Here is a 26,568-nt window from a genome sequence, read left to right on the forward strand (position 1 = left end):
TATTTTTTTTCTGGCACTCTAATTAGAAGCAAAAATATATTTTAGTATTTTTTTTTTTATTGCGAAAAACAGTATAGTAGTTACTTAAAAAGAATCTGTTAAATTATCGGAATTAAGTTTGGACTAAAATATGAAATCCAAAAAGAAAAAATTAGTTTGAAAAAAAATTTTTTTTTTTTCTTTCATATTTAAAAATACGTCAATAATTGAGTTTGTAAATTAAAGAAATTTCAACAAATACCTGTTTCTCTGAACTTATTGAAATACTTTCAAATAAGTACAATTTTGATGAATTATTGTTTGGAATTCAGCCGTATTTGGAAAATTTTACCTTTAATGTAAAAAAAACAAAAAAAAACGTTGTTTCGAGCTATATATTCATAATTATATTTGGCTATTGATTGAGCTATGTATTCATAACCATAAATTCATGTATTCATAACCATAATTCGCTTATTTTGATTCAAATTAATACAAAGTAATGCGAAAGCATGAAAAAAAAATCTGTTTAATAAAAATTCCTTATCAAAGGTTTAAGAACTGAAATTTAAAACTACGACTTCAATTGAAATTTCGTAACGTTGTTCAACTGATTTGATTGTTTGTTTTTTTATTTAATCATTAAAAATTACAATTACGTAGTTTAAAAGATGTAAAATATGCTTATCTCATACTATTCAAAATTTTCACGACCATTAATAAATAAATAAAGCAACAGGAACATCTCTGCTGCTGTGACAGATATTGATAAAAGCATGTTCTTGAAATATGAGTGGAACTGATTTATCATTATGATGTTTAACCAAGGGTGAACAAATTGAACATTTCTAATGCGCTAAATCCTTAATGAGCGTATACATCAACCATGGTTGTAGGTCATATACTTGTAAATGATAAACAGTCCATTCACTTTTAGTTGTTATAATATTGATTCTTTAGAATTATCCACTGCAAGACCTTATACACTTAAAGATAAACTTTGTTTTTCGGAAACTGATGATGTCAGAAAGTCTAATACTTTGTCTTTTCAGGTGGATACCTTTTGGAAATGATTCCTCTGTCAGATCTCTTCCTGGGACTTTTCCTATTAGCAGTTTCGTTCTTTCTTCTGGTCTTCTGCCTCGTGCTACTTGTAAAGCTTCTTCATTCCATCATGGGCGGATCATTCGCCATGTTTCTCCGTCGCATCATCAATGCTGAACCACCTTTTCCTTACAATCTTTTCATGGGTTACCTAGTCATGGCTTTGGGTTGTGGAATGACGATATTGGTACAAAGCAGTTCGGTGTTTACTTCAGCTCTTACGCCTTTGGCCGGTGTTGGCATGGTCTCTTTGGAACGCATTTATCCTTTAACACTGGGATCGAACATCGGTACAACGACTACCAGCCTCTTGGCCGCTTTTGCCGCTACACCCTCCACGCTCAGATACACTCTGCAAATAGCGTTCTGCCACTTGTTCTTCAACATTTCAGGCATACTTTTGTTCTATCCCATCCCAGCTACTCGCCTACCCATACGACTCGCCAAAATATTGGGATCAGTAACCGCCAAATACCGCTGGTTTTCCATTTTTTACTTACTGGCTATGTTCTTCATATTGCCCACCGTGGTGTTTCTGCTGAGTTGGGCTGGGCCCATAGTGTTTGCTGCTGTCGGAGGACCTGTCCTTCTTTTCTTTGTGGTGGTCATTGCTATAAACATTATACAACGCAAGCGATCTTCTCTGTTACCTCTAAAATTGAGAGATTGGTCATTCCTTCCAATGTGGGCACATTCTCTAGATCCTCTGGACAGAGCTATTAGTAGACTGTGCTGCTGCTGCAAGAGTTTGCAAGATAGGCGGGACGCTCCTACCCTTGGACTCATTCCAAATACCTCGCAGATCAACATTCTTCAACCGTGTTCTGCTTCCTCCTCCATATTGACTCTAAACTCAGCGTGTGGGCCCGAGTACCACACCATGAACGGTTTCGAACACTGCGCATTCGCCAATTTGCCAGAAAAGAAGAAGAAAACGCATAACAACAATAACACAATCGATCTGGAATGGGACTTTACTACGCAGTTGTGATTCTACTCTAGGCTAGTCCTTAAGTTACTTATTAGTCCTACAATGTGTCGATTGAAGCTGTCAAGTAAAGTGCCTGGGTCTTCGTCGTGATAAAGAATACGGAGAAAAAAAAATTCTAGACAGTTGGACACATTTTAAGCATTCCAACTCCTCATTCCAAAGAAAATCTGAGATTATGGCCGTGTGTGTGTGTGATTGAGTATTTATATGGGCGATTGTTTTTTTATAATGCAAGATAGGTAATTATAAATACAGTGGTGGATCGAAAAAGTTTTTAAGTGTCTTAAATCTCTTAGCTGCAGCCCGGAAAAGTTGCCAACTGAAAGTTGCCACAATGGTCCGAAAATTGAGAAAATTAGACTAAAAACGCTTAAGTTGATAATATCGAGCTTCTTACTTTCCCGACTTCCGGTTAGAAAATTTACAATTGCTTACTACAACTTATAGTGCGAAGCGGTATTTTTAAAACAGATAATTTTACTTTCAATGAAAGAAAATAATATAATTTCGGATCTCAAATCTGCAGCACTTTATAAGATTTCAATTATATTAAGTAATTATGGAGAATTCAAAGGAAAATTTGTCTCAGTCATTTATTGAAAAAGGCGACATGGTTGCTATATTTAGAAGAAACTCGTTTTATTTTTTTGCAAGTCCTGATTTGGCTTCTTTTGACTTGTTTATTTCTATTAGTTCTTCTTGCAAGCAGTGCACTGTGCTTAAGTGAGGGTTAGTTAGAATAACGAGTCAAAGTTTTTATTCCGAATTATCATTTAGATTTAAATTTCACACTTAGTATATTGATGGCAAGGTAATAAGTGTTTTATAACTATTTTTGTTCTAATAGTGATTTTAAAATTTTACTACCTCTCAAATCACATGTTAACTATCTCTTTACCATGCATGTTTATTATTATATAGTTGCATATACTGTCTTTTCATTATTTACTATTATCTCAGGGAAGATGTAAGCCAATTGGCTTCAAAATACATACAGTATCCGGAAAATATCGGCGGTAAAGACACTGCAACTCTTCCTAGTACAGAAAACATCAACTACAGATTTTGTTAATCGGTTTGCATATAGTGCTTAAAAGCTACTATTATAAATCAAGAATATATCACAGTGCAAAATTTTAGAATTACAATTTAAATATCTTCTGCCGCCTCATTGGGTCGAAGTTTCAACAGCTAATCTCAACTTTGGTGTCGTTCGAAGAATATATTAAATTATAATTCTAAAATTTTGTAAAGATATTCATGTTAATAAATGATAACGTTTAAGCGCTACCGCATGCGCGTCAACAAAATCTATGATTTTCTGAAATTTTAAGCACTTTTACTCAAATTTTGCCCATTGAAACAGAGGAAGATAATAAGAGTTATAAGATTTCACATATAGTGCGACTTTGTGGAGAACTCTTCCAGACTGAAAATCTGGGGCTATCTGTTGCTATGGTAACAAGTGAGGGCACATTTTTAATGGAGGTGCAATGGAAGAATTAAGGTGTCGATTAGTTTACTCACGCTGACCTATACCAAGATTAAGACAAAGCTATTTACCCCACACCCCAATTGAAGTGACTTTTCCTCGTAACCATAGTACCTGCCACGACTCAAGACTGATGTCTGGAGGAGTTCTCCTGAAAGTCGCACTATACTTTCTTTGTAATGATGGTAGTAGACATTATTCCCGCATTGCCGCTAAAATATTTAAGACATTTTGACCCACCTTAAGAAACTTCTGAAATGCATCAAGTACTTAATGTTATTGTTGGTTTTATTGCTTTTATTACTGTTATTATGTCTATTATTAATAATACAGAGTGGTTTAAGTGTTTCGAATTTTGTTGATAGTAAAACTATAGTACCCAAATCGTTATTATTTTATAATTACATTCCTGAATAACTTGGCCCATAATGGAATCAAGGTTAGAACGCTGACTCAGATGCTTTAGAAAAATCTTAATTCATTAAAAAATTTTAATTCACTTAGAAAAGTGCTCTTTTTTATTATTATTATTTTTGGTTGGTAATTTTTACTTAAAGACTTTTCAACTCTAAAACTTCATATTTCTTCTTTTTCCCAGTTTAATTCTGTTACAGGCATTCAAGTTCTTAAAATCTTTTTTAACCTTTTTTTTTTCTTTTGGAACAATAATTTTGCTATTGTTTAAATATCAGTAACTTTTGAAGTTAAAAACTCTTATATTTGGCATCTCTCAGAAAAAATTATTTCTATTTTTAAAATGAAAATAATGTCGAAATTAACAGCTTGCCTTTGCCTTCTTTAGGAAAAAAATTATTTCTATTCTGTTCAAATATTGATGAGATCGAAATTAAGAACTTTTATTTTCGGTTTCTATAGAAAAATAATACTTCTGCTCTTGTTAAAATGTCAATGACCTCAAAATCAAATGCTCTTATTCGTGGCATCTTTCGAAGAAATTGTATTTTTGTTGATGCTGATAACGACGAAATTAAAAAAAAAAATTCTGCTGTAATTAACATGAGAATGACGTCGAAGTTAAAAGCTCTTATTTTAGACATCTTTCAGAAGAAAAAAAAATTTCTGCTGTTGTTAAAATATCGATAATGTCCAAATTAAAAGCTATTTTTTACATTCCGAAAAAAAATTGTTTTTGCTCTTGTTGAAATGTCGACAACGTCGATATCAGAAGCTTTTAATTTTGGCATCTTTCAGAAAAAAGTATTTCTGCTATTATTTAAAAGTGAATAGCGTCAAAATTAAAAATTCTCATTTTAATTTTCTTCGTTTGAAATCGAACCCTGGAAATAACATTGTATAATAAAAAAATTGTCAACACTTTAAGTGCATAAAATTAAATTTTATTAAATTAGAATTCCATTATTGAAATGAAATACAGCATACATTGAAGAATGTTGTCATCTAATTTGCCACAGTGTTGAGGACCATTCATTATTTAACATGAAATATTACATCCATCAAAATAGTTTAGGTATGCTGTACCCCTTTGTGTAATAATGGTTCATAATCAGATCGATCAAAGTTGTACAAATTTAATATTTTGTCGAAACCTTTACCGGAAATTGCATAAAGTTTCTTTTGAAATAACTAGCATATTATGATGAAAACTCTTGATTTGGCAGATTATAATATATCAATGATCTTCATCGAAATGCAATAAGAAAATGAAATGAATTGTAAATTCCATGAGAGATGTAAATAAACATCAATTTAAACAAAAGTATTTTTGCTTTATTTTTATCTTTATGGACATAAATTTATTAATTGACTATTAAAGGCTTTGTATTTTTGCGCCTTATTTATTTAACTTGCGCTCGATGCGCAAAATGAAATAATGAAGAAAGTGAAAAGTGAGTATAATTTTAAAGCATGCAATTTTAAAAGACAGAAAAGCAAATTTTGGATCAAATTGGTCGAATAGCTTCTGAGTTATCAAATTTTAAAAAGTCATATATTTAAAAATTTTATTTCTCAGGAACTATTCGACCGGTTTCCCGAATTATAATTTTTATATTAATTTTGTATAATTTGTACTATTAAATTATAGCTCAAAAAAATAACTTTAATAGTTTTTTATTACTAGAGGGCAAAGCTCCCTGTTGGCTTCCGCTCTCCAGCTCCGATGTTTGCTTCCCCATAATTGTTTCTAAAATAAAACAGTGTTTTCTACGAAAATTAAGTTAATTATTTAAAATATATATACTATAAAGAATTCTATTTGTTTTCGTTTGAGTATAGCTTCCCGCATTCATTTCTTCAAATTAAATTATAGTTTTGAGTCAAATTCTATTGGCAAATAGTATGAAAGATCTCGTATGAATCTATTTTCTTAATGATTCTATTAAGATCTACTAGCGAACATTAAATTTTGCTTAGTAATCATTTTTTTTAAAAATAATAAAATTTAAAATTGAAGGATCGATCGTTCTCTGATTCAGGTCAAAATTACGATCTGTGAATGAATTAATGGGTCCGCCTTATAAACAGGCGTGAAGTATGATGTGGCGAAGTCGAATTCTTGGCCATATATGGCGCCACTGAAAAACAAGAATCGCACACTCTACCTTAAATTTGCTCGGTTTCACCAAGCAGGCTTGCTCGTGTGACAAGTGGCATTAGAACCAACCAACCAGAATTGAAGGTTTATATTGTTATAACAAATTTGGTGCGTTCACAACCGTCAGTAAAAATTTTCCCTAACCACAGCTGTATGAAGCAGACCGTTAAATTATGTAACAAATCTCTGTAATGGTAATTTATGATAGCATATAATATAACCGTCGTTGAACAGCCGACCCAATTTCGGGTTTACGACTACTAATGTTCATCTCCGTAGCCTTGTAGTTTTGAATCCAATCCAGAAGACAATGATCCACGAGACTCATGAATCAAGTATTGGGAGAAATTTGCCTTTGTGGAGGACTTTTTGGTGAAACTAAGTCGCATTTGCTTTGCATGGAGATAAAAATCACGATAGCCTTCCACGGTTAGCCTGACTGCTAGAGGACTCATTTTAACGCTTTCAGCACACTATTTTGTATATATACATGCATAGTAACCTATAGGGCGGCATTGGGGAGCCCCTATTGTTCCTATAAATACTTCCTCTGGTAGGGTACTCTAGTACCCAGTAATATAATAACTGGTCCAATATGAATATTATGATTTAATATTAATGAAAAATATAGGGCGATCTTGATCCGTCGACCACTGAGGATATTTTACATCAGCACTGTGGTCGGTGCGAGCTGGATGCGGAATTCGTATCAACCAGCCATCGCTGGGGTTCAAACCTGGTTCGCCTCATTGGAAAGCTAACGCTCTATCCCCTGAGCCACCTTGGCTATATATTATAGCATATTAATGTAGTTTACTCCAAAAAAAATTATAATTATGCTGTGGTTAATAAGTTGCGACACTGATTCAAATAAGTTAATCTTAAAATGGGTATTAAGAATAATAAAATCATAGAATTACGTTAATATTAGGATACAACGTTTTTAGTTTTAAACCCTTAATTTAGAAAACCAAAAATCAAAAACGTAATATCAGAAATGTAAGATAAGAAATAAATATTACAGGTAAATATCTTTAAAATTCAAAAGTGTTTCACAAGAAAACAATACCTTTCTGGCATTTATTAATTTTACGCTGGTGACAACCAAAAAAATATGGAAGTTAATGTGGGAAAACAGGATCCCACCATGTGACATTTCCGGCAAGTAAAAATGTACAGACAATCATCCCCTCTCTTTCCCTTAAATGTGACATTATTTCTGGAAGAATCCAAATCAGAAGTCTTAAGCTTTTCTTTTTTTTTTTTTTTTCTTTTTTTTTAAATTTTTTTACTGACTGGATGTACATCAATATTAGTCAATATTAATGATTAGAACGATTATGCGCAGTTATAGTAATTTTTAGCTTGACAAAATACAAGTTTTAGTAAATTACGAAGATGAAATTATTAAAAAAAGAGTCACTCCGCCATGAGTTTCTAGATTCTCAAATTGGTTCATGTTAGAAATTTACATAGAAGAATACATTTTAAATGTCTCTCCAGTTGCCTGAATATTTACAAGCATTTTGATAATAAATGCCAGCAATAGAAAGTGTTCTCTGTGCGGAACAAATTATTCTAGTTCTAATCTCATTTATTGCTGTTTTATGATATTATTAATTTAAAGTTCTGCTATCATCAAAAATTCGGACAATAGATTGGCATCTATCCAAGTGCGTTAAAATGCTCGTCTGACAAAAAATAAATAAAAGCTATAATTAGGGTGAAAGAATCATTCTGATAAACAAACAATGTTGTATTTACACTGTTTAATGTTTTGTCTGTAATTTCTACTTATTATTCGTTTCTTTATAAATTAACCTATTACTGCTTAAAACTCAATTTTTTTTTTAATAATATCTTCTATTTTAAACTTAAATGCAATTAAATCAACTGAAAAATTACAAAAAAAATTTCTCCCTCAAAACTACTTAATATACTTAAAAAATCTAAATAAATTTCTAAAATTCTGAAAGCAGTGCAACGGAACACCGAAATTGGTGAGTTCTGCGAGCGGAGCAAATAGAGGGCGCTTGAATTATTTTAACTTTTAAAATGTAATCAACCGTTCGAATGAGGACTTTTCGAACGATCCAGTTCAAAGATGATCAGCGTGAGATCGTGTTTCTTTATTTAATGAAATTAATTTTTTCAATGTTTCAAATGTTTCTGTTCGAAAATAATACTACAACGAAACATTAAGAACTTAATAAATTAAATTCTACTCATCATGTTCAGAACTAAAATCGATCTGCCTGAATTGCATGCACCAAGCAGATTCTTAACTTGCCAGTACATATTTCTTATAAATTTTTATTTTAATGAAAAAATTACAGTAAAAAACTACTAAAGTGTAAAAGAGTATTAAAAAAATTTTTACATTAAAAATAAAATTTTGGTATAAAAACATTTTATTTAACACTGAATCATTTTTTTCGTACATTTACACTAAAACTTTCAAAGTTTAAACATTTTAGTGGAAATTTTAACTTTTTTCTTCATGTAAACAAGCGATTTAGTGATTAATACCAGTTGGTGACAAATTTTACTCATCATTTTCAGAACTAAAATCGATCTGTCTGCATTGCACCAAGCAGATTCTTAACTTGCCAATACATATTTCTTATAAATTTTTATTTTAATGAAAAAATTACAGTAAAAAACTACAAAAGAGTGCTAAAAGAAATTTTTCATTAAAAATAAAATTTTGGTATAAAAACATCTTATTTAACGGTAAATCATTTTTTTTTTTCGTGTATTTACACTAAAACTTTTAAAGTTTAAACATTTTAGTGGAAATATTAACTTTTTTTCATGTAAACAAACGATTTAGTGATTAATACCAATTGGTGACATTCTTTATCCGTATTTAGTTTTAACAACTAAACTGATGTTAGATATTCATTCGATTCAACCGTATCTTTCAAAACGTGTAAAAGTACAAGAACGAGCCATTATTCGTACTAGAGGAACTAAAGGTGTTTAATTTTTCTAAAATCCGTTACGTGGCCGTGAGAAATGTACTATGCACCAACTTCGATAGTTATTAATTGTTGATGCCTTCTCTAGTAATTAATTGCTGATGCGGAGCTACTTTTCCACTTGTAATTTATGCAGTCATCTTCTAAAACTTCTGCAAAAGCAAAAGAAAAATTGGATAACATGAAGGCTAGCATGAAAGGGTTATATGAAGCGATGACAAGATTGAGGAGCTATTTTCTCCTGGATGTTATACGTTCTTGATACGTTCTTGAAATAAAAAAGGTGTTTAAAAATCAAATTAATTTTCAAAAATAAATTTATGAATTCCTTTTTACTAATCAATCTCAATTGTCAAAATATTTCAGTGTTACATTATTCGAAAAAATGGTCCTATAAAATGTTAAAGCAATGCTGGGTCAAAATTGCCATTTTAATTTATTTTTAAATATTTGTAATCTGGAAAAAAATGGAAGAAAAAGTCATAAATTTTAACCTAACGAATGTTTAAAAAAATAATTTTAAAAAAATTAAAGAAAATTGCTGAATCTAAACTAAAAAAATAAAATCTAGCTGACCTTGAATATATTCTGGAATTCGGCCATTGCTAATGAAGTTGCTTAGTGACGAGTAATGGTTATAGTTAAAGAACATATCAGCCAAAGAAAAGGAAACAGATCGTCGGGCAATATGCCATATCCCTCTAAAAATTTGTCTTCTTCTCTCGCTTAACATTGAAAAGCTCTTTTTTATGACAGCCAATTTGTTATTTAAAGCATATGGAAGATTTCTTTTTTTTCCTAAATAAATTTTTAATATAGAGATTCTTCGAAAATAAATTTTGACATATTAACTGTCCCAGCCACAAATAGTGATCTTTATATGAAAATGGTGGCGGTTCTTAAGTTTGTTTATATTTATTTAATATTTTTTCCTGTTAAATATCACTTAGGCTTTAAAAAAAACCACTCTATTTTTACTTTGGATTTATATATATTATTATTACTTTATAAAAGACAAAACCGTCTTTTATTTACTTTATTTATTTATATTTTTATTTATTTATTTAACCTTTTTTTTTAAATTAAATTTTTTTGACAAGTGGCTATTTGGTTCAAGTAAAATATTTTATCAAGAATTAATTATGATTTATAAATAAACTGAATTATGATGATTTAAATCTTAAAACTTTCTTTCCGTTTCAGAAAAAATACCGAATATTTTGCTTGAAAGAATTCTTTTTTTTTTTTTTTTTTTTTTTACAATAGAATAACAAATCTGCTTGCATTTATGTAAAATATGGCATGAAAATGTAAATTTAGGATAAATATAAACCTCTTTGATACTTATTTAGTAGCCTTTTTTTTTTTTTTGTACCTTGCAGTGCGTTTAATCTAAAGGGGAGGGGTGATAACTGCTTTCAGGGGTATCTGTTGTTGTTGTTGTTAATTTACGTCACACTAGAGCTGCACAATGGGCTATTGGCGACGGTCAGGGAAACATCCCGGAGGATCAGGGGTATCTAATTGAGGAGTTTGCCTCCAACAACTTCTTCTCCATTTAATTATTTCTTCCCCATTCTCAATCAGATTATTACGTATTACAAACATTTGGTTAAGAATATGCATGCAGAATCGATTTCATAGAATCGATTTATATCGAAACATTTTTCGCTAGTTATTGCAATTGAGTAATTCATATGAGGAGCTTCACTTTAATTGTAATCGATTGGTGCAAAATAATTATATAAATTTTTAGATTTATATTTCTTGGCATATCTGGTTATATTCTGAAACTTTCACACTCCTCTTTTAGAATGAAAATTATTTAAAACAAATCCCTTTACTTTTTTTTTTTTTTTTTTTTTTTTTTTNTTTTTTTTTTTTTTTTTTTTTTTTTTTTTTTTTTTTTTTTTTTTACTTTTTGCAACAATTATTTTCAGTTAACATTCTCCAAGCAATTTCAAAATTCTCGTTTTTTGTGCATAAAGTCCCTATAACTTAAGAAAGAAACAGTTCTCAAAGTTTATATTAAGCCATTTACAAAACCACCATATTCTTTTTTTAAATAAAAATTATTTTTAATGACACTGGTAATTTAGCAGCGATTAATCAAAATGGCAATGCTATTCCATTTCCAATAATATTATTTTATTAAATAACAATTATTTTTAATAACGCTGGTAATTTAACGGTGATTAATCAAAATAGCAATGTTATTCCATTTCAAATAATATTCTTTTTTTTTGATAAAAATTATTTTTAATAACGCTGGCAATTTAACAGTGACTAATCAAAATGACAATGCTATTCCATTTCAAATAATATTCCTTCTTTGAATAAAAATTATTTTTAATAACGCTGGTAATTTAATAGTGATTAATCAAAATGGAAATCCTATTCCGTTTCAAATAATATTCTTTTTTAGATAAAAATTTTTTTTAATAACGCTGGTAATTTAACAGTGACTAATCAAAATGACAATGCTATTCCATTTTAAATAATATTCTTTTTTAAATAAAAATTATTTTTAATAACGCTGGTAATTTAACAGTGATTAATCAAAATGGCAATGCTATTCCATTTCCAATAATATTATTTTATTAAATAACAATTATTTTTAATAACGCTGGTAATTTAACAGTGACTAATCAAAATGACAATGCTATTCCATTTCAAATAATATTCTTTTTTAGATAAAAATTATTTTTAATAACGCTGGTAATTTAACAGTGACTAATCAAAATGACAATGCTATTCCATTTCAAATAATATTCTTTTTTAGATAAAAATTATTTTTAATAACGCTGGTAATTTAACAGTGACTAATCAAAATGACAATGCTATTCCGTTTCAAATAATATTCTTTTTTAGATAAAAATTATTTTTAATAACGCTGGTAATTTAACAGTGACTAATCAAAATGACAATGCTATTCCATTTCAAATAATATTCTTTTTTAGATAAAAATTATTTTTAATAACGCTGGTAATTTAACAGTGACTAATCAAAATGACAATGCTATTCCATTTCAAATAATATTCTTTTTTAGATAAAAATTATTTTTAATAACGCTGGTAATTTAACAGTGACTAATCAAAATGACAATGCTATTCCGTTTCAAATAATATTCTTTTTTAGATAAAAATTATTTTTAATAACGCTGGTAATTTAACAGTGACTAATCAAAATGACAATGCTATTCCATTTCAAATAATATTCTTTTTTAGATAAAAATTATTTTTAATAACGCTGGTAATTTAACAGTGACTAATCAAAATGACAATGCTATTCCGTTTCAAATAATATTCTTTTTTAGATAAAAATTATTTTTAATAACGCTGGTAATTTAACAGTGACTAATCAAAATGACAATGCTATTCCATTTCAAATAATATTCTTTTTTAGATAAAAATTATTTTTAATAACGCTGGTAATTTAACAGTGACTAATCAAAATGACAATGCTATTCCGTTTCAAATAATATTCTTTTTTAGATAAAAATTATTTTTAATAACGCTGGTAATTTAACAGTGACTAATCAAAATGACAATGCTATTCCGTTTCAAATAATATTCTTTTTTAGATAAAAATTATTTTTAATAACGCTGGTAATTTAACAGTGACTAATCAAAATGACAATGCTATTCCGTTTCAAATAATATTCTTTTTTAGATAAAAATTATTTTTAATAACGCTGGTAATTTAACAGTGACTAATCAAAATGACAATGCTATTCCATTTCAAATAATATTCCTTTTTTAAATAAAAATTATTTTTAATAACGCTGGTAATTTAACAGTGACTAATCAAAATGGTAATGCTAATTTTACGCGGAAAAATGTATCAATTGCTGCCCCTAATGCGCATATTTTTTTTTACTTCATTCTTGACAAAAATTCTAAAAATATACATTGAATGTAACGAAGTACCTTTGGTGTGCATGTAAATACAAGGCATTTCGTAATTGCTACCATTAATATGCATTTTTTATAATCCTTTTTTCAAAAAAAAAATTTAATTAAAAATTATACACATTAATATTTAAGAAGCCACTGTGATTCAGGGATTATGGCACTTGCCTACCAGTGAGATAATCTAAGGTTTGAATTCCAACAATGTTTTTATAACCGTCGTTGAACAGTCTACCCGATTTTGGGTTTACGACTACTAAAGTTCAACTCCGTAGACCCACTCCAAAGACAAGGGAACTCCTGGATCAAGTAGGGGGAGAAATTTGCCTTCGTGGAGGACTATTTGATGGAACTAACCAGCATTTGCGTTACATGGAGAGGGAAACCACGAAAACTCTTACGGTTAGCTTCACGGCAATGGGACTCTAACCCATGATCCGTCTACCACTGAGGATATTTTACGTAAGTACTGTGGTCAGTGCAAGCCGGGTGCGGAATTCGAATCGACCAGTCATAGCTGGGATTCGAACCCGGTTCACCTCACTGGAAGGCGAACGCTCTGTCCCCTGAGCCACCAGGACTCTTCTAAGCTAATTGGTCGATACGAATTCTGCTCTCGGTTCTGACGTAAAATATCCTCAGTGGTCATAGACGCGTCGCATGTTAGAGTTCATGTGCCGTCCGCCTAACTATGAGAGATTTCTGAGCTCTTCCTATCCATTTACCTCAAATGCGAACTAAATGAAAAAGTCATTCACTAAGGCTTGTTTGTCTCTATGTTCGATCCAAGAGATCCCTTTTCGTATGGATTGAGTTCAATATTAGTAAGGGAGTTGAAAATTGAAAATAAACTCAAAAATGGGTCAGCTGCTCAACGACGCTTATAAAATAAAATTAATATTTAAGCTAGAAATTTTGCCAAACTACTTGCAGGCTTTTGTAACAGTAATTCAAAAGCCTTCTAACTCCTGACTGTTTCCTTCGGCAATCAAATAGGTTTTAGTTTCTTCAATCCTCCTTTCTTCAATAGTTTGATTCGATTACGTTATTGTTTTTGCTTCTCGCTGAAATATTAATATGCGATCTATCCTGTGAGCACTACATTTGCATTTTTACTACATTTTTGATTAAAAAATTTTTTTTTTAAATTTAAAGTGACCTACAAAAAGTCTTGCACTGATCCTCAACTTTAAACTGGCTGACCCTGACTTCATGCGATACCTAAATTGAAAGATAAAAAAACAGTTTCGAAAGTATATATTAATATGTTAAAAAGAAATCAATATTTTTCTTATAATATCTTTAAAACTTGTGGTAATTTACCTAAAAAACAATGATTTATTTAAATTTTAGTATATGTCTAATTCTGGCACATTCATAACACTAATTCTCACACTTTCATTCTTCTATATACGCCCATAAATATTTATAGAAAATTTTCTAAATATTTAATTTTGTCTAGAAAACACAACATCAAAACAAAAGAAAGGAGGTGCAAAATTTCTTAATTATGAAATTATGTTTTGAGTCATACGTGTAATACGACATAGTACAAATTTTTAAGTTTGCATTTCTTTGTCAAGTTTTGTTTTGGGAGCTTGAACTAAAAGCTTTTGAACAATTTAAAATTCCATTTGATAATTCAATATTTTATGCAAATAATAGTTAGAAAAAAGTTTTTTTTTTAAAATTTAATTGAAAAAAGTCTATTTTTTAAAATATCTTAAGCCACTTTTCGTCGATGTTTTGGGTATTTATTTGTAAGTTACAATGCAAAAACCATAGCCCTCAAGAGAAATTTTGAAGGTGTGTAAAAAATAAAAATGTACATTAAGTTCGATGGGACAAAAATTTTTTTATATTTGTTGATTAGTTTGAGATTTATTAATTTTTAAACTTGTAATAAAAATACCACGCATGAATTTAGTCAATTTTTAATTTATTTAATAATTAGTTTGTATTAATTTTAAAAAACTAATATTGAAATTTTTTTTTAAATATTAACATTTGTAAAGTTGTTGGTGTTCAAGAATTTTTAACAATTTAAAAATGAACTTTTGAAGATCAGAATTAAAAATTTTTGATTGTTTAAAAAAAATTCAAAATTCTTTTAATCAATATGTTTTTAACGCTTGCCAGTTCATCGACTATCTCCATACTTGTTTTTAACATTTTTTAATTAGAAAATAATTGTAACATCTGCGTAACTAATTAATGGTAATTTTGGCTACGTAATTTTCTTCCAACGGCAGAATACAGAAATGGAACACATATATAATAGCTATATGCCTAATGTTATATCTTATGCCAAGCTAAAAAAATAACATTTCTTTTCGAAATGTTAAGTGAAAAGACTACAGAAATGAATGAAATAAAAATAATAATTTCAAATTGACAAAGAAGCTGAAGTTAAATGTAGTAAATCGAAAACAACGATTAAGCGATACTCATGCAAATTATGATAAAATCAGCTAATGAGATTCGTCTATTCAATTAATAGAGGAGGCTCCTAAGTCTTGAAAAAACAAAAAACATAAATATTGTTGTTGTTGTTGTTGTTAATTTACGTCGCACTAGAGCTGCACAAAGGGCTATTGGCGACGGTCTGGGAAACACCCCGAAGGATGATCCGAAGACATGCTATCACAATTTTGATCCTATGCGTAGGGGATGGCACCCCCGCTTCGGTAGCCCGACGACCTGCGCGCGAAGTCGAGCACTTTACGGTAGCACAGTTTAACGAGGACCAATACCGCTCACCCTCGGTCCCTACGCAGACTGATCCAAGTGGTCACCCACCCGCACACTGACCGCAGCCAGTGATGCTTGACTTCGGTGATCTGCTGGGAACCGTGTCTTAACGATCAGTCCACTACGGGACCATAAATATTACAATGGATGGTGTTTTCAATGTAAATGTAAATAAGAACAATCTCGAGCTCAATACCTGCTCTAGTTCCGGTTAGAAAGTTTGCAACTACTTACTACAGCTTATTCTGCAAGGTGATATTTTTTTACTGATATTTTTTTTTTCAATAAAAAAAGTAAATTAGATAATTTCTGAGTTCAAATCTACTGTATTTCATCAGATATTAATGCTATTAAGTAATCCTGGTGAGTTTGAAGTGAAAATTTGCTTTAGTTATTTATAGATATATATTGTTAAAAAGGGTGACATGGTTGCTAGATTTTGAATAACTCGCTTTTTTGGCAGTTCTGATTTGGCCTCTTTCCATTTGTTTCTTAATGTTTGTTCTAGTTTTAAGCTGTGCATCATCTTACGTTAGTGTTAGCACCCTTAGCATTGTAAGCACAAGTATTGTAAACACAAGTAATAAGTAATCAAATACCAAGTTTGCAAGAATCTCAGAACTCAATGATCACGTTGTGAGCCAATTGACTTTAAAATACATTGGAAACACAGTCACCTGGAAGCATAGGCCGTATGGAGATTACAGCGTTCCCTGGTGTAGAAAACACTATCCATGGAGTTGTTTTTTCTCTAATTTTGATGCCCGTGGTTTGACAGAAACAAATAGTCGGAAACGTTACATAATTACTCAATGGGGAATCAAAACAGTTCAAAATAAAAGTAAACATTGCAGCAAGTTTGAAAGTTTGTTTCTTCGGCCACAATATGATAATTTGGGTGGTTTCCCTTTCAATATTCTGTATGTTACTCTTATCTATCTGTAAAAATTTTATAACAAATCATTTTTACCGTCATAAACATTAAATTAATGTGTAAACATACTCTGATCTAAAAATATATGTTAAAATAAATGAACTAATTATTGAAATAGAAATTATAGTTTTAAGCAAAAGAAAAAAAAATATCACTTTAAATTTATATTTTCTTTCTTTGAACATAGTATAATATAAAATAACTGAATCAGTCTGCGGTTATAAAGTATGAAGCAGCCTTTTTTACTTTTAATATCAATTGAAAGTTTTCGTTTGTGTCTGAGATGACAACATTGATAACTTTATATAAATGTTAACTCAAGAAGATTTTAAAAGATAGCTTTCCTTAGAATTTATTTTGTTATTTATAAAATCGCTGCATAATATTGAAATGTTCTTTAGTTTCTTTTAAATTATTTCTTCAGAATTGTCTTTATATTTGTCATTGCCCAAACAATATTAAAATGGAATGTTGTATATTTCAGGTTTAACTGATTTGATTTTGCTAACAGAGTGCTCGAAAAATCATCCTGCAAATGAATTGACAATAGGTAATAATCTATTCCATAATCACAAACCTCCAGTAATAACATTTTTATGGGATGATTTTAGTCATAAACTGGATTGATTTTTCCATATTAAAAGTTTAGAATAATTTTAATTGCTTTATAAATAAACTAATACTAATTCTATGGTAAGAAAATAAAATTTGAAAGGAAAAAAAACAAAATTATAAAATTTGTTATTTAAAAATAGTTAATTACATGTAAAAAGAAAAAACAATTTTAGATAATTGTTTTATTTAATAATGATCAAAAATTTATGAAGTGTAAACTATAAAAATTTTTATATATTTTTAACTATGTAGTTTTAAATGACAAAATAAAAATAAAATTATGAAATCTTTTAAACAAACTAGTTTAGGAAAAGTTTTGTTTCAGTTTGATCAGATCAAGTTAGATTAGTTTTGTTCAGTTGTTTTAGTTAGGAGTTTTGTTTAATAAAATTGTCTTATTTGTCTTAGCTTTTTTTATAAGTTTATTAAGCGAATTAAAATTTTAAGAAACTTTGAATAAGTAAATTAAAATTTTTTAGAAATGTTCATAATATTTGTTTAGACATCTTTCAATTAATTATAAGTAACTTTAGCTGAGAAAACTAAGTTATTAACAACATAGATAGTGCTTATTATTATGCTGTGCTATAAGGAGCATTTAAACTAGTGACAATTTAAAAATGATTTTGCATGTATTAAGGTTATCCTGGAACTTCTGCCTAGATTTTACTTCTCCCATGTTAGCCTATGGAAAATTATTTGTCTACCAATTCATTCATTATTTCTCATGAATTAATATTTTTTTGTAATGCTTTAAGTTTTTTATGTCTTGCCATTCTCAATAAAAAATATTATTGTAGCTTTGAAAATTTTTTTTTGTTTAAAACCTTAAGAATGAAAATTTGGGAACTAGTTCCAAAATATCCATTTTAATGAATAAAATAAAAACAAAAAAAAAGTCCTTAATCAGGGGTCTGTCCAGGTCAAATTTACTACCGTTTAGCGGTACCTTCACAAATTCAACTTTGGGAAAAACGGTAGTTTCACAAAACTTTTTCTTAAAGTTTTATTTTTGTATCCCATAAGATATGATAAATCCATATTTGTACCATGTTTTTGTGTTGATTTTTTAATATAATTTATAATTTTCACAAATTATGTCGAAATTTTCACGAAATAGGTACCTCTCAGAAAAACCTAGACAGACCCCTGTTAATACAGTCGGTGATCGGTTAACGAACATATCGGTTAATGAACACTTTCACGAAAGATTTTTGTGTTCGGATAACGAACACTTTCAAGAAAGATTTTTTGTGTTCGGACAACGAACACATATTCGGATAATGAACAAAACGAATTCTAACGAACACTTCTCGGCCTGAAAAAAAGTATTATTAAGCGTTTGTTATCATTTTGAATACAAAATAAGATCACTGAAAGGAGAAATGTTTAAAGCATGTTTAGTATTGATAATTACTAAATGAAACTTGAATTAACAATGAATTTAAATTTAAAGGTCATTCAATAATTATTATTATAAAGCTTGAAACACTTCTCATTTACCACTCTGAGAATCCCAGAGCATTAAAAAAAATTCTATAATTAAGAACAAACTGCCAGTAATGTGGAGATCGAATCAGAGGGCATGGGTCTTGCAGTATCTTTTCAAAGAATGGCTATTTGAAGTTTGTGCTCCGAGCATCAAGGACTACCTTGATACCAATGACTTGCTGTTGAAAGCACTGCTGCTATTGAACAATGCACCAGGACATCCAAAGGATCTTGAAGATAATTTGTTGACAGACTTTCCGTGGCTGACAGTTCAGTTTTTACCTCCGAATACGACTTCGCTGATTCAGCCGATGGATCAGGAAGTTATTGCGGCTTTCAAGAAATTGTACACTCGCGCGCTGTTTCGTCGGTGTTTTGAAGCAAGCCAATTCTCCTCAACAGTGACTTCAAAAAACTTTTGGAAATAAAAATTTGACATTCTTGAAGCTATTCGTATCATTCAAAAGGCGTGGTCAGAAGTCACACAGCGACAGTTGATTTCTGCTTGGCGGAAGCTGTGTCCATCCTTCGTTCAAGGTGACAGAGGTGATCAGGGAGACACCCCTGAAATTTTGACAACTGCTGGAGATCTGGAATTGGAGGTGAATGAGGATGACATAGAAGAGCTCATAATGGGACATGAAGATTAACTGACGACAGAAGAACTCCAAGAAATTTTGAATAAAGAACACCAAGAAACACAGCGAAATGTGTCTCCTTCCGAACAAAAGGAAGACGAAAGAGGATACCAATGCCGACATCTGCCGTTAAAGATCTTTTGAAAAAGTGGGAAAATATCAGAGCAATGGTCTTAGAATGGCACCCAAACTAAGCTGATGTCAGTAGGGTTGGGGATTTTTACAATGACAACGCTATTAATTACTTCCGGAAAATCCTGAAAAAGAGAGAAAAGCAATCGACATTGGACGTGTTCTTCAATGCTCCATAAGCAGGAAATGAAAAGGACTGATTAATATGCAAGACTATATGTATGTATTATTTTTTTAAAAACTTAATAAGAAATTATAAATTTTTTTAAATTTAATTTTTAGGGTCTCCAGAACGAATTAATCGATTTCACATAGAAGTCTATGGTGAATCGATGATCGGTTAACGAACAATTCGGATAGCGAACATAGTCTTGGAACGGATTATGTTCGTTAACCGATCACCCACTGTACTAGTTAATGACTGTTTATCATTTCACTACTGAAGTTTAACATTATTCGAAGAAAAAAAATTGATTTTTTTTTCTTCTTTTTATTATTTTACAAAAAATTATTGTAAAGTAAGTAATTAGTAAAGTAGTTATAGTAAATTCATTTTTAACTTGTTTAAAAACGTGAAATTTCTGTATCTTTAATAATAGCATTTTGATGGTGACTTGCAAATTTGTTATAATAGCAGACTTCTCGACTTGCATATTTGTTGTAAATAGGACTTTTCAGAATATGCGGTATTCATAATATCAAGCTTTTAATCTGTTTAATTGTATTATAGTAAGTTCAAAATACAAAGTTGTTAGTTTCTTTTTAGTAGCCTTGTTTTAACTTTTTATTTTTTATAGGAATAATTATAAGAAGTCAGTCTAATCCTCACCACAATGCATTGGCTGATTTTAAAAAGAAATATATTCTCAAGCAAGCTGAAAAAATTCCAAACGATGTTAGTATTTTACGTTTTATGACCGATTTTTAAAGAAATTTTTTATGTTCATAACCTACTTTTCAAAGAAATATATTTATTTTTATGACCTATTTTTAAAGAAATATTTTTATATTCATTACCTACTTTTCAAAGAAATATATTTATTTTTATGACCTATTTTTCAGAGAAATATTTTTACTTTACAACTCAACATTATGTATTGGTTTTGCAGATAAAAATTCGTGTCTTTAAAACTCATCAAGATTTTTTGAATGCTCCAGGGCATTGGACCATTTTGCCATTATTTAAAAAGTAAGTTTCTTTTTATATTGTTAAATTTTTTTTCATAATTTTTTACATAAATACAGATTTTTAAATTTTTTTTTAAGTGTAGGGTCAGGTTAGGTAAAGTGGATACATGGAGTTTGGTGCACAAGTTTCTGTCTTCATATAGCAATTTTTTCTTGGAAAAAAAAAACAATTTCCTTAAAATAATTAAATTGAAAAAAAAAACATGACTGCTATAAGTACAATTATAACACAATAAAATAGCACTATAGATATTAATTTTAAACTCTGATTTATATTTCAAATATACCTAAAACTATAACACTTTTCTTGCTCTTTAATGAAGATTTGTTGATTTCAGAAAAATGTACTGCATCCTAAACCTAATGATGAAAACCTAAGTGAAACCTAATTTTATTAGCCATTAACATTAATTCTTTAATTTAATAATATAAAAAAGCATTTTTTGGCATTTGTTTCTTAAATATAATAAAAATGCTTTTATTTAAAAGCATTTTTATTTCTAAAACAATACTTATATAAATTTTTTAATGAAATATACACTGGTATAGTGGGTATATCAAAACATGTTCTTTTGAATGCATTACTGTAAGTATATAATCAAATGAAATAGATAAGTTATACTTCATAGTTGATCTATATGGATGCAATATATATAAGATGCATAAAAAATTTTGGTAATATAAATTTAAAGTTTTGACTTTAGAGCCTGCTTTAAAAATAAAAAAAAATAAAAAAACTGGATTTTATACTTACTTTAGCGCACTCGACCCTAATTGTATGACTGTCTTAAAAATATCTGAACTTTTTTTTTTCATTATTTATGTCTTTCATTTCTCAAGTTTCATTTTTCAATTTATCTTTTTAAAATATTTTAACACTATTATTATTGAAATAAAAATTACATGTTTTATTACCTAAAATTGCAATAAGTCTTATAAGATAAGTTCTGAACTTAGTACTTAATGTTTTTTCTCAAAAAAAAAAACTCAATCAAATCAGCAAAATTTTCCTTAATTTTAATGAATCTTTTTGTAACCAGAGTTTTATTTTAATTGAATGTTTTAATTTTATAAACTTTATAATTATGCTATGAATTTCAATTTATAAACCATTTATATTTATAAACTTTATAATTATGTTCGATATTATGCTATGAATTTTAATTTATAAACCCTTTATATTTATAAACTTTATAATTATGTTTGATCGATGCACTGAACTATGGACATTACTAACCAAATTCTAACATTAATTTGCATTTGGGTTTCTTTTTTTGTTCTGTTTAAGCGAATATGTAGTCTGTCACCATGAAGGAGAATTATTATATGTGTTTTTTGATATCATAGCTTGAAAATTACATTTCTTTTAAGGAGTTACTTTTCTATTACTTTTGCTATTGTTATACGGAGTCATCATGATTGTCTTTCTTGTTATTATTCATCATCATCAAGGTTATCTATATAAGTTAGCTGATTGGTGTGTACATTTCCTTTCGTGATTTTTTTCATCAGGTCTGTCATCACGCCGGCATGTTTACAGTATAAGTGGATACCGGATATCAACAACCCTCCCGATTTGTTGAACCAGGTTCTGCTCCTGGCTCGCTCCAACCACAGTGCTGGCAAAAAATATACCCAATGGTATCATGGGTTAGAATCCCCTTGCCGTCGATCATAAACTCAGAATTACGTCGGATGTTCAACAGCGGTTATAAAATTGTAAGATAAAATCTCCCTAGAGTTAATGTGTGTTATTTCCTTCCCCCCTTATTCTTTCTCCCTAATAGGCTGCGGAATGGTATGCTAAAAATTTCTAATGTCTTTGTCAGTATGTCACATGTGTAAAATTGGCAATGTGTTGTACTTCTGGAGTCATGTTAACAGTTATAGACTTCAGATCCAATGGAAAACATTTTTTACATTTCATTTCAATGAACCTTTTCAATCATATCACTAATGGTTACAAAGATAATAAGACTAATGGTTACAAGGAAGAGGGGAATATCTAAACTACACTTTTTTGGATGTGCTTAACTGTAGTTAATATTCAGAGATTTGGTGTAGGGGGGAGGGGGTTGGCTTGTTTTTGCCATCAAAATTAAACAAAATCAATCAAAATTTGCCATCAAAAGAAAACAGGGTCTATTCAATCCTTAAACATCTTTAAAAATCTGAGCAAAATTAAAAAAACAAATGTTTTTTTTTTTAAATTAGTAATATTTTCCCCATTACTTTACATTTCCAAATAAATGTATCCTGTCAAATTTTAATGTTAAAGTAAAAGCTAGTAAAAAGGAACTTATAACTTCTTAGTGACAAGATTGACACCATTTTTTAGAAATAAAAAAATTAAGAACTGTGCAAGCCTAAAGGTAACGAGAAAATATATGTAATATAGCGAATCTCAATGGTAGAAGAGGATAAAAAAATTACATGTTTTGCCGAAGTTGTATCCTGGCACTAGCAGTTGTTTTTGTATTCATTGGGGTCTTCATTATGTTTGTATTCATAAAAGATGAAAATTCTCCCATGCATCTCACAGTTCAATTTTGTGATATTTCAGTTTTTATGTGTCTAAAAAAAATTATGTAATTTGTTTCATATTAGTAGATTTTTTTTCTATCTACTATGTTTTCCAAATTTTTCATGTTTGTATTTTTTTATAGGTTGCAAAGTTTACAAGAGTATTCTTGGTTTATATTCATGGAAGAAAATACTAATATTCACCTAGATAATTTGATTAAATTACTCTCTAACTATAATAAATCTGAGGTATGTATCATCTTGTAAAACTGTATTTGAATTATATTTTAAAATTTTATTATTTTTGATTAATAAAAGTATATTACAGTCTTTGTCTGGAATGTATAACCCATCTAGCTTTTTGGTTTGATAATTGAATTACCTTTAATATTATTTAAAATATATTAAATAGTAAATAAAAAGGGAAAACAGGAAGTTTTTTTTCTGTCATATACTGCAACAGTCACTGATCTAGTTTAACTTAGCTTTTTCAAAATACTGGGTTGTAACCTTTTCTCTTTTTAATTTTTTTTCAAACTTTGTTTACAATGTGGCAAAATGTAATCTCTTGTGAATCTATGCAAATAAATTATAAGAAAATTTTTTTAAAAAAATTTAATTAAAAAAAAATGTATTCTTTTAATAATTGAAAAAAAAGTTAAATGAATAAAAGTTAAGTAAAAAAGTTATGCTTTCAAAAATAAAATATGCTTTCAAAATTCCAATCACAACCATCATATTATTCTAATACTTTACTTTAGCTATAAATTACATTTGAGTTATAAATTATATTACTTTTTGTGGTTAATATCATCTTTTTAGTTTTCTGTTCATATGTTTATAGATATATANTATATATATATATATATATATATATATATATATATATCATTGTAATTTGCTTCGTGTTCTTAGGGTTATATTTTGTTCAGATTTGTTTTGTCTTAGATTTTATTTACTTATTTTGTTTATTTTTATTATATGCATCCACTTAGAAAATTTATTGTACATTTATAAGTCAGTCATATTATTTTCAAGCAGAATCTAATAACATCCTGAATTTTCATAATTACAGCTTTATGTTAATGTTTGCCCTCAATGTGATATTTTTTGGCACATATTTGTATCTCACAATTTAAAAATGATTGTAAAAATGATATTTTTCCCATGGAAATTGGTCTAGTAACAATTCTTTTTAAAATATTTTCAATTTTTTTTTTATTTTTCATTTCAAATAGCGCATATAAATGCTTTTTATTATAGTATTTTATGTTTATGAATAAGATTTATAATTGATTAATTAAAAAATTATATAACCAGTTGCAAAAATCAAAAAAATTTAATAAAGTCAGCATGGAAAAGTTAAAAAAAAAAAAAATTTCTGAGTGTTTCTGTCCACCATGCATGAGCAGCCTATAGAAAAATACTTAAAATAAAACTAAGCATTAAAATCAACAGACAAACTTTTTGCCATAGTTCGAAATGCATTTTTCATTTACTATGTTTTAGGATGTATTTGTTGGACATGCTTTAGTTGATGAAAACCCTACTATTATTCATCATTTTGCAGCAGTAGAAGATTCTGCCCTCTCTTATCCACATTTTTCAACCGGTTTCTTTCTCAGTTCCACATTAATCGACAAGTAAGATCACTTCTTCTCACACAATTGATTTCAATTTTTGGTTTTCAAAAAAGTTTTATGTATCATGTTTGTTCATTCAATAATGACGCTTATAGTAGCCAAGCTCGTCAGCAATTGGCCTTTTTGTGACTTAAATGAGGAGGTTGCACCTTTTGTTTGACAAGAGAGCAAGGCAAGGGTGAAAGTATGTCTTAGCACAGAACCCCACAGATAGATGGCAGCACCACATACTCATGAAGCCACTTCCTCAATTTAGACTTAGGTCTGAATGGGAAGGAAATTTTCTCCAAATCCCTGTACCCATATTTTTTCTCAGCAGCCGACCACAGGATTTTTTCCCCCACAGATTTTACAAGCATGTATGTTGCTTAATAGAGAACCAAAATTCAATTCTCTAACCACCAGGCTACCGCGGCCCCTTTTATGTATCATAATTTAATAGTTTAAAAATTTTGATATTTCTATTGCTTTTAAGGAAAATTTTCCATAATTTAAATTTAGGGTTATTTACTCTTTTGCTCTGAAGTTACTGGGAACTCCTGATTATATGTGATTTTGTCCTGAGATAAAGTTTGAAGCAAGTACAATGTTTAAATATTATATATTATCCTTTTTGTTCAAGAGTAATTTTGCTTCTTATTTAAAAAGATTATAAAATCTTTTTTTCATTGATAAATATTCTTTATCTTATTTTATAACTGACATTGAACGTATTTAGGTTCACTATCAGTGTTCAACTTGTAGCCTGGTAATTTTTAACCCAACCCGTAAGATAATGGAACTCTTTGATCATTCATTGAGACAAACTAGCCTTCATAAATGTCTTTTTTTTAATTAATTAGCATTACGTAGAGAGAGAAACCACAAAAACTTCTGGCAATTGACTTGGCGGCAAAGGGATTCTTACCCCGTGATCCACTTATTCTTGGGAATGTTTTGCATCAGCATTGTGAGGGATGTAAGTCGGGAGCAGAATCCAAATTGACCATTCATCGCTGGGATTTGAATCTTAGGCGCCTCATTGGGAGGTAAACACTATGTTGTCCCCTGAGTCATTGTAGCTGTGATAAAAAAAATTTTTTAGAACCAGTGAAAAAGACATGATAGAACATACAAGTAAATCCGTTTATTTGTTGTGTTTGGCTGCCCAATGTCTCAGATTATCAGTTCTCTATGTACAAAATATGAATAATAAGACAAAAAACAAAAGTGGTAGCTCACAGTGTGCCTTTTTTTTTTTTTTTTTACGCTAGCTTACTTGCAAAAATTATTCAATTTTAAGTTTATATTTAGAAATATATATATACTAGGAGGCTTCGCCCCCTGCTCGCTGGTGCTCGCCAACCCCCGGAACTGCTTTCGCAGTTCATTTCGGATTGCTTCGCAATCCGATGATCGCTTTACTCGCTCATTGGATACGTTCTTAACGTCTAGCTTTTGTATACTTATTTGAACACTGAAGTTCCGAAAACTTTTCACTGTAGAAAATTCTAAACCTGTACATTTCAATATTAATTTGAAATTGCAAACAGTTCACATATTTTTCTTAATCACACTATTCTAAATTTCAGTTGTTGAGAAAAGTAACTGTTGTAAGTTTTGTTTTAAAGTCTTTCCCAC

The 26,568-nt window shown here is 29.4% G+C and overlaps 2 protein-coding genes across 2 annotated transcripts in view; both read left to right on the forward strand.

Annotated features, from left to right (window-relative positions):
• Window positions 1-5,304, forward strand: part of LOC107448327 (sodium-dependent phosphate transport protein 2B) — a 56,364-nt gene extending 51,060 nt beyond the window's left edge. Inside the window, exon 6 of the mRNA XM_016063477.3 lies at window positions 1,032-5,304. Coding sequence (XP_015918963.1) covers window positions 1,032-2,074 — 1,043 coding nt within the window. The 3' untranslated portion in view covers window positions 2,075-5,304. The remainder of the gene's footprint in view (window positions 1-1,031) is intronic.
• An 11,253-nt stretch (window positions 5,305-16,557) lies between these two features.
• LOC107448346 (beta-1,3-glucosyltransferase) overlaps window positions 16,558-26,568 on the forward strand; it is a 20,717-nt gene continuing 10,706 nt past the window's right edge. The window contains exons 1-6 of the mRNA XM_016063507.3: window positions 16,558-16,704; window positions 17,203-17,268; window positions 20,392-20,489; window positions 20,704-20,783; window positions 23,449-23,554; window positions 24,815-24,948. Coding sequence (XP_015918993.1) covers window positions 16,671-16,704; window positions 17,203-17,268; window positions 20,392-20,489; window positions 20,704-20,783; window positions 23,449-23,554; window positions 24,815-24,948 — 518 coding nt within the window. The 5' untranslated portion in view covers window positions 16,558-16,670. The remainder of the gene's footprint in view (window positions 16,705-17,202; window positions 17,269-20,391; window positions 20,490-20,703; window positions 20,784-23,448; window positions 23,555-24,814; window positions 24,949-26,568) is intronic.

This window comes from Parasteatoda tepidariorum, chromosome 6 (genome assembly GCF_043381705.1).
Source record: "Parasteatoda tepidariorum isolate YZ-2023 chromosome 6, CAS_Ptep_4.0, whole genome shotgun sequence".
Lineage (NCBI taxonomy): Eukaryota > Metazoa > Arthropoda > Arachnida > Araneae > Theridiidae > Parasteatoda > Parasteatoda tepidariorum.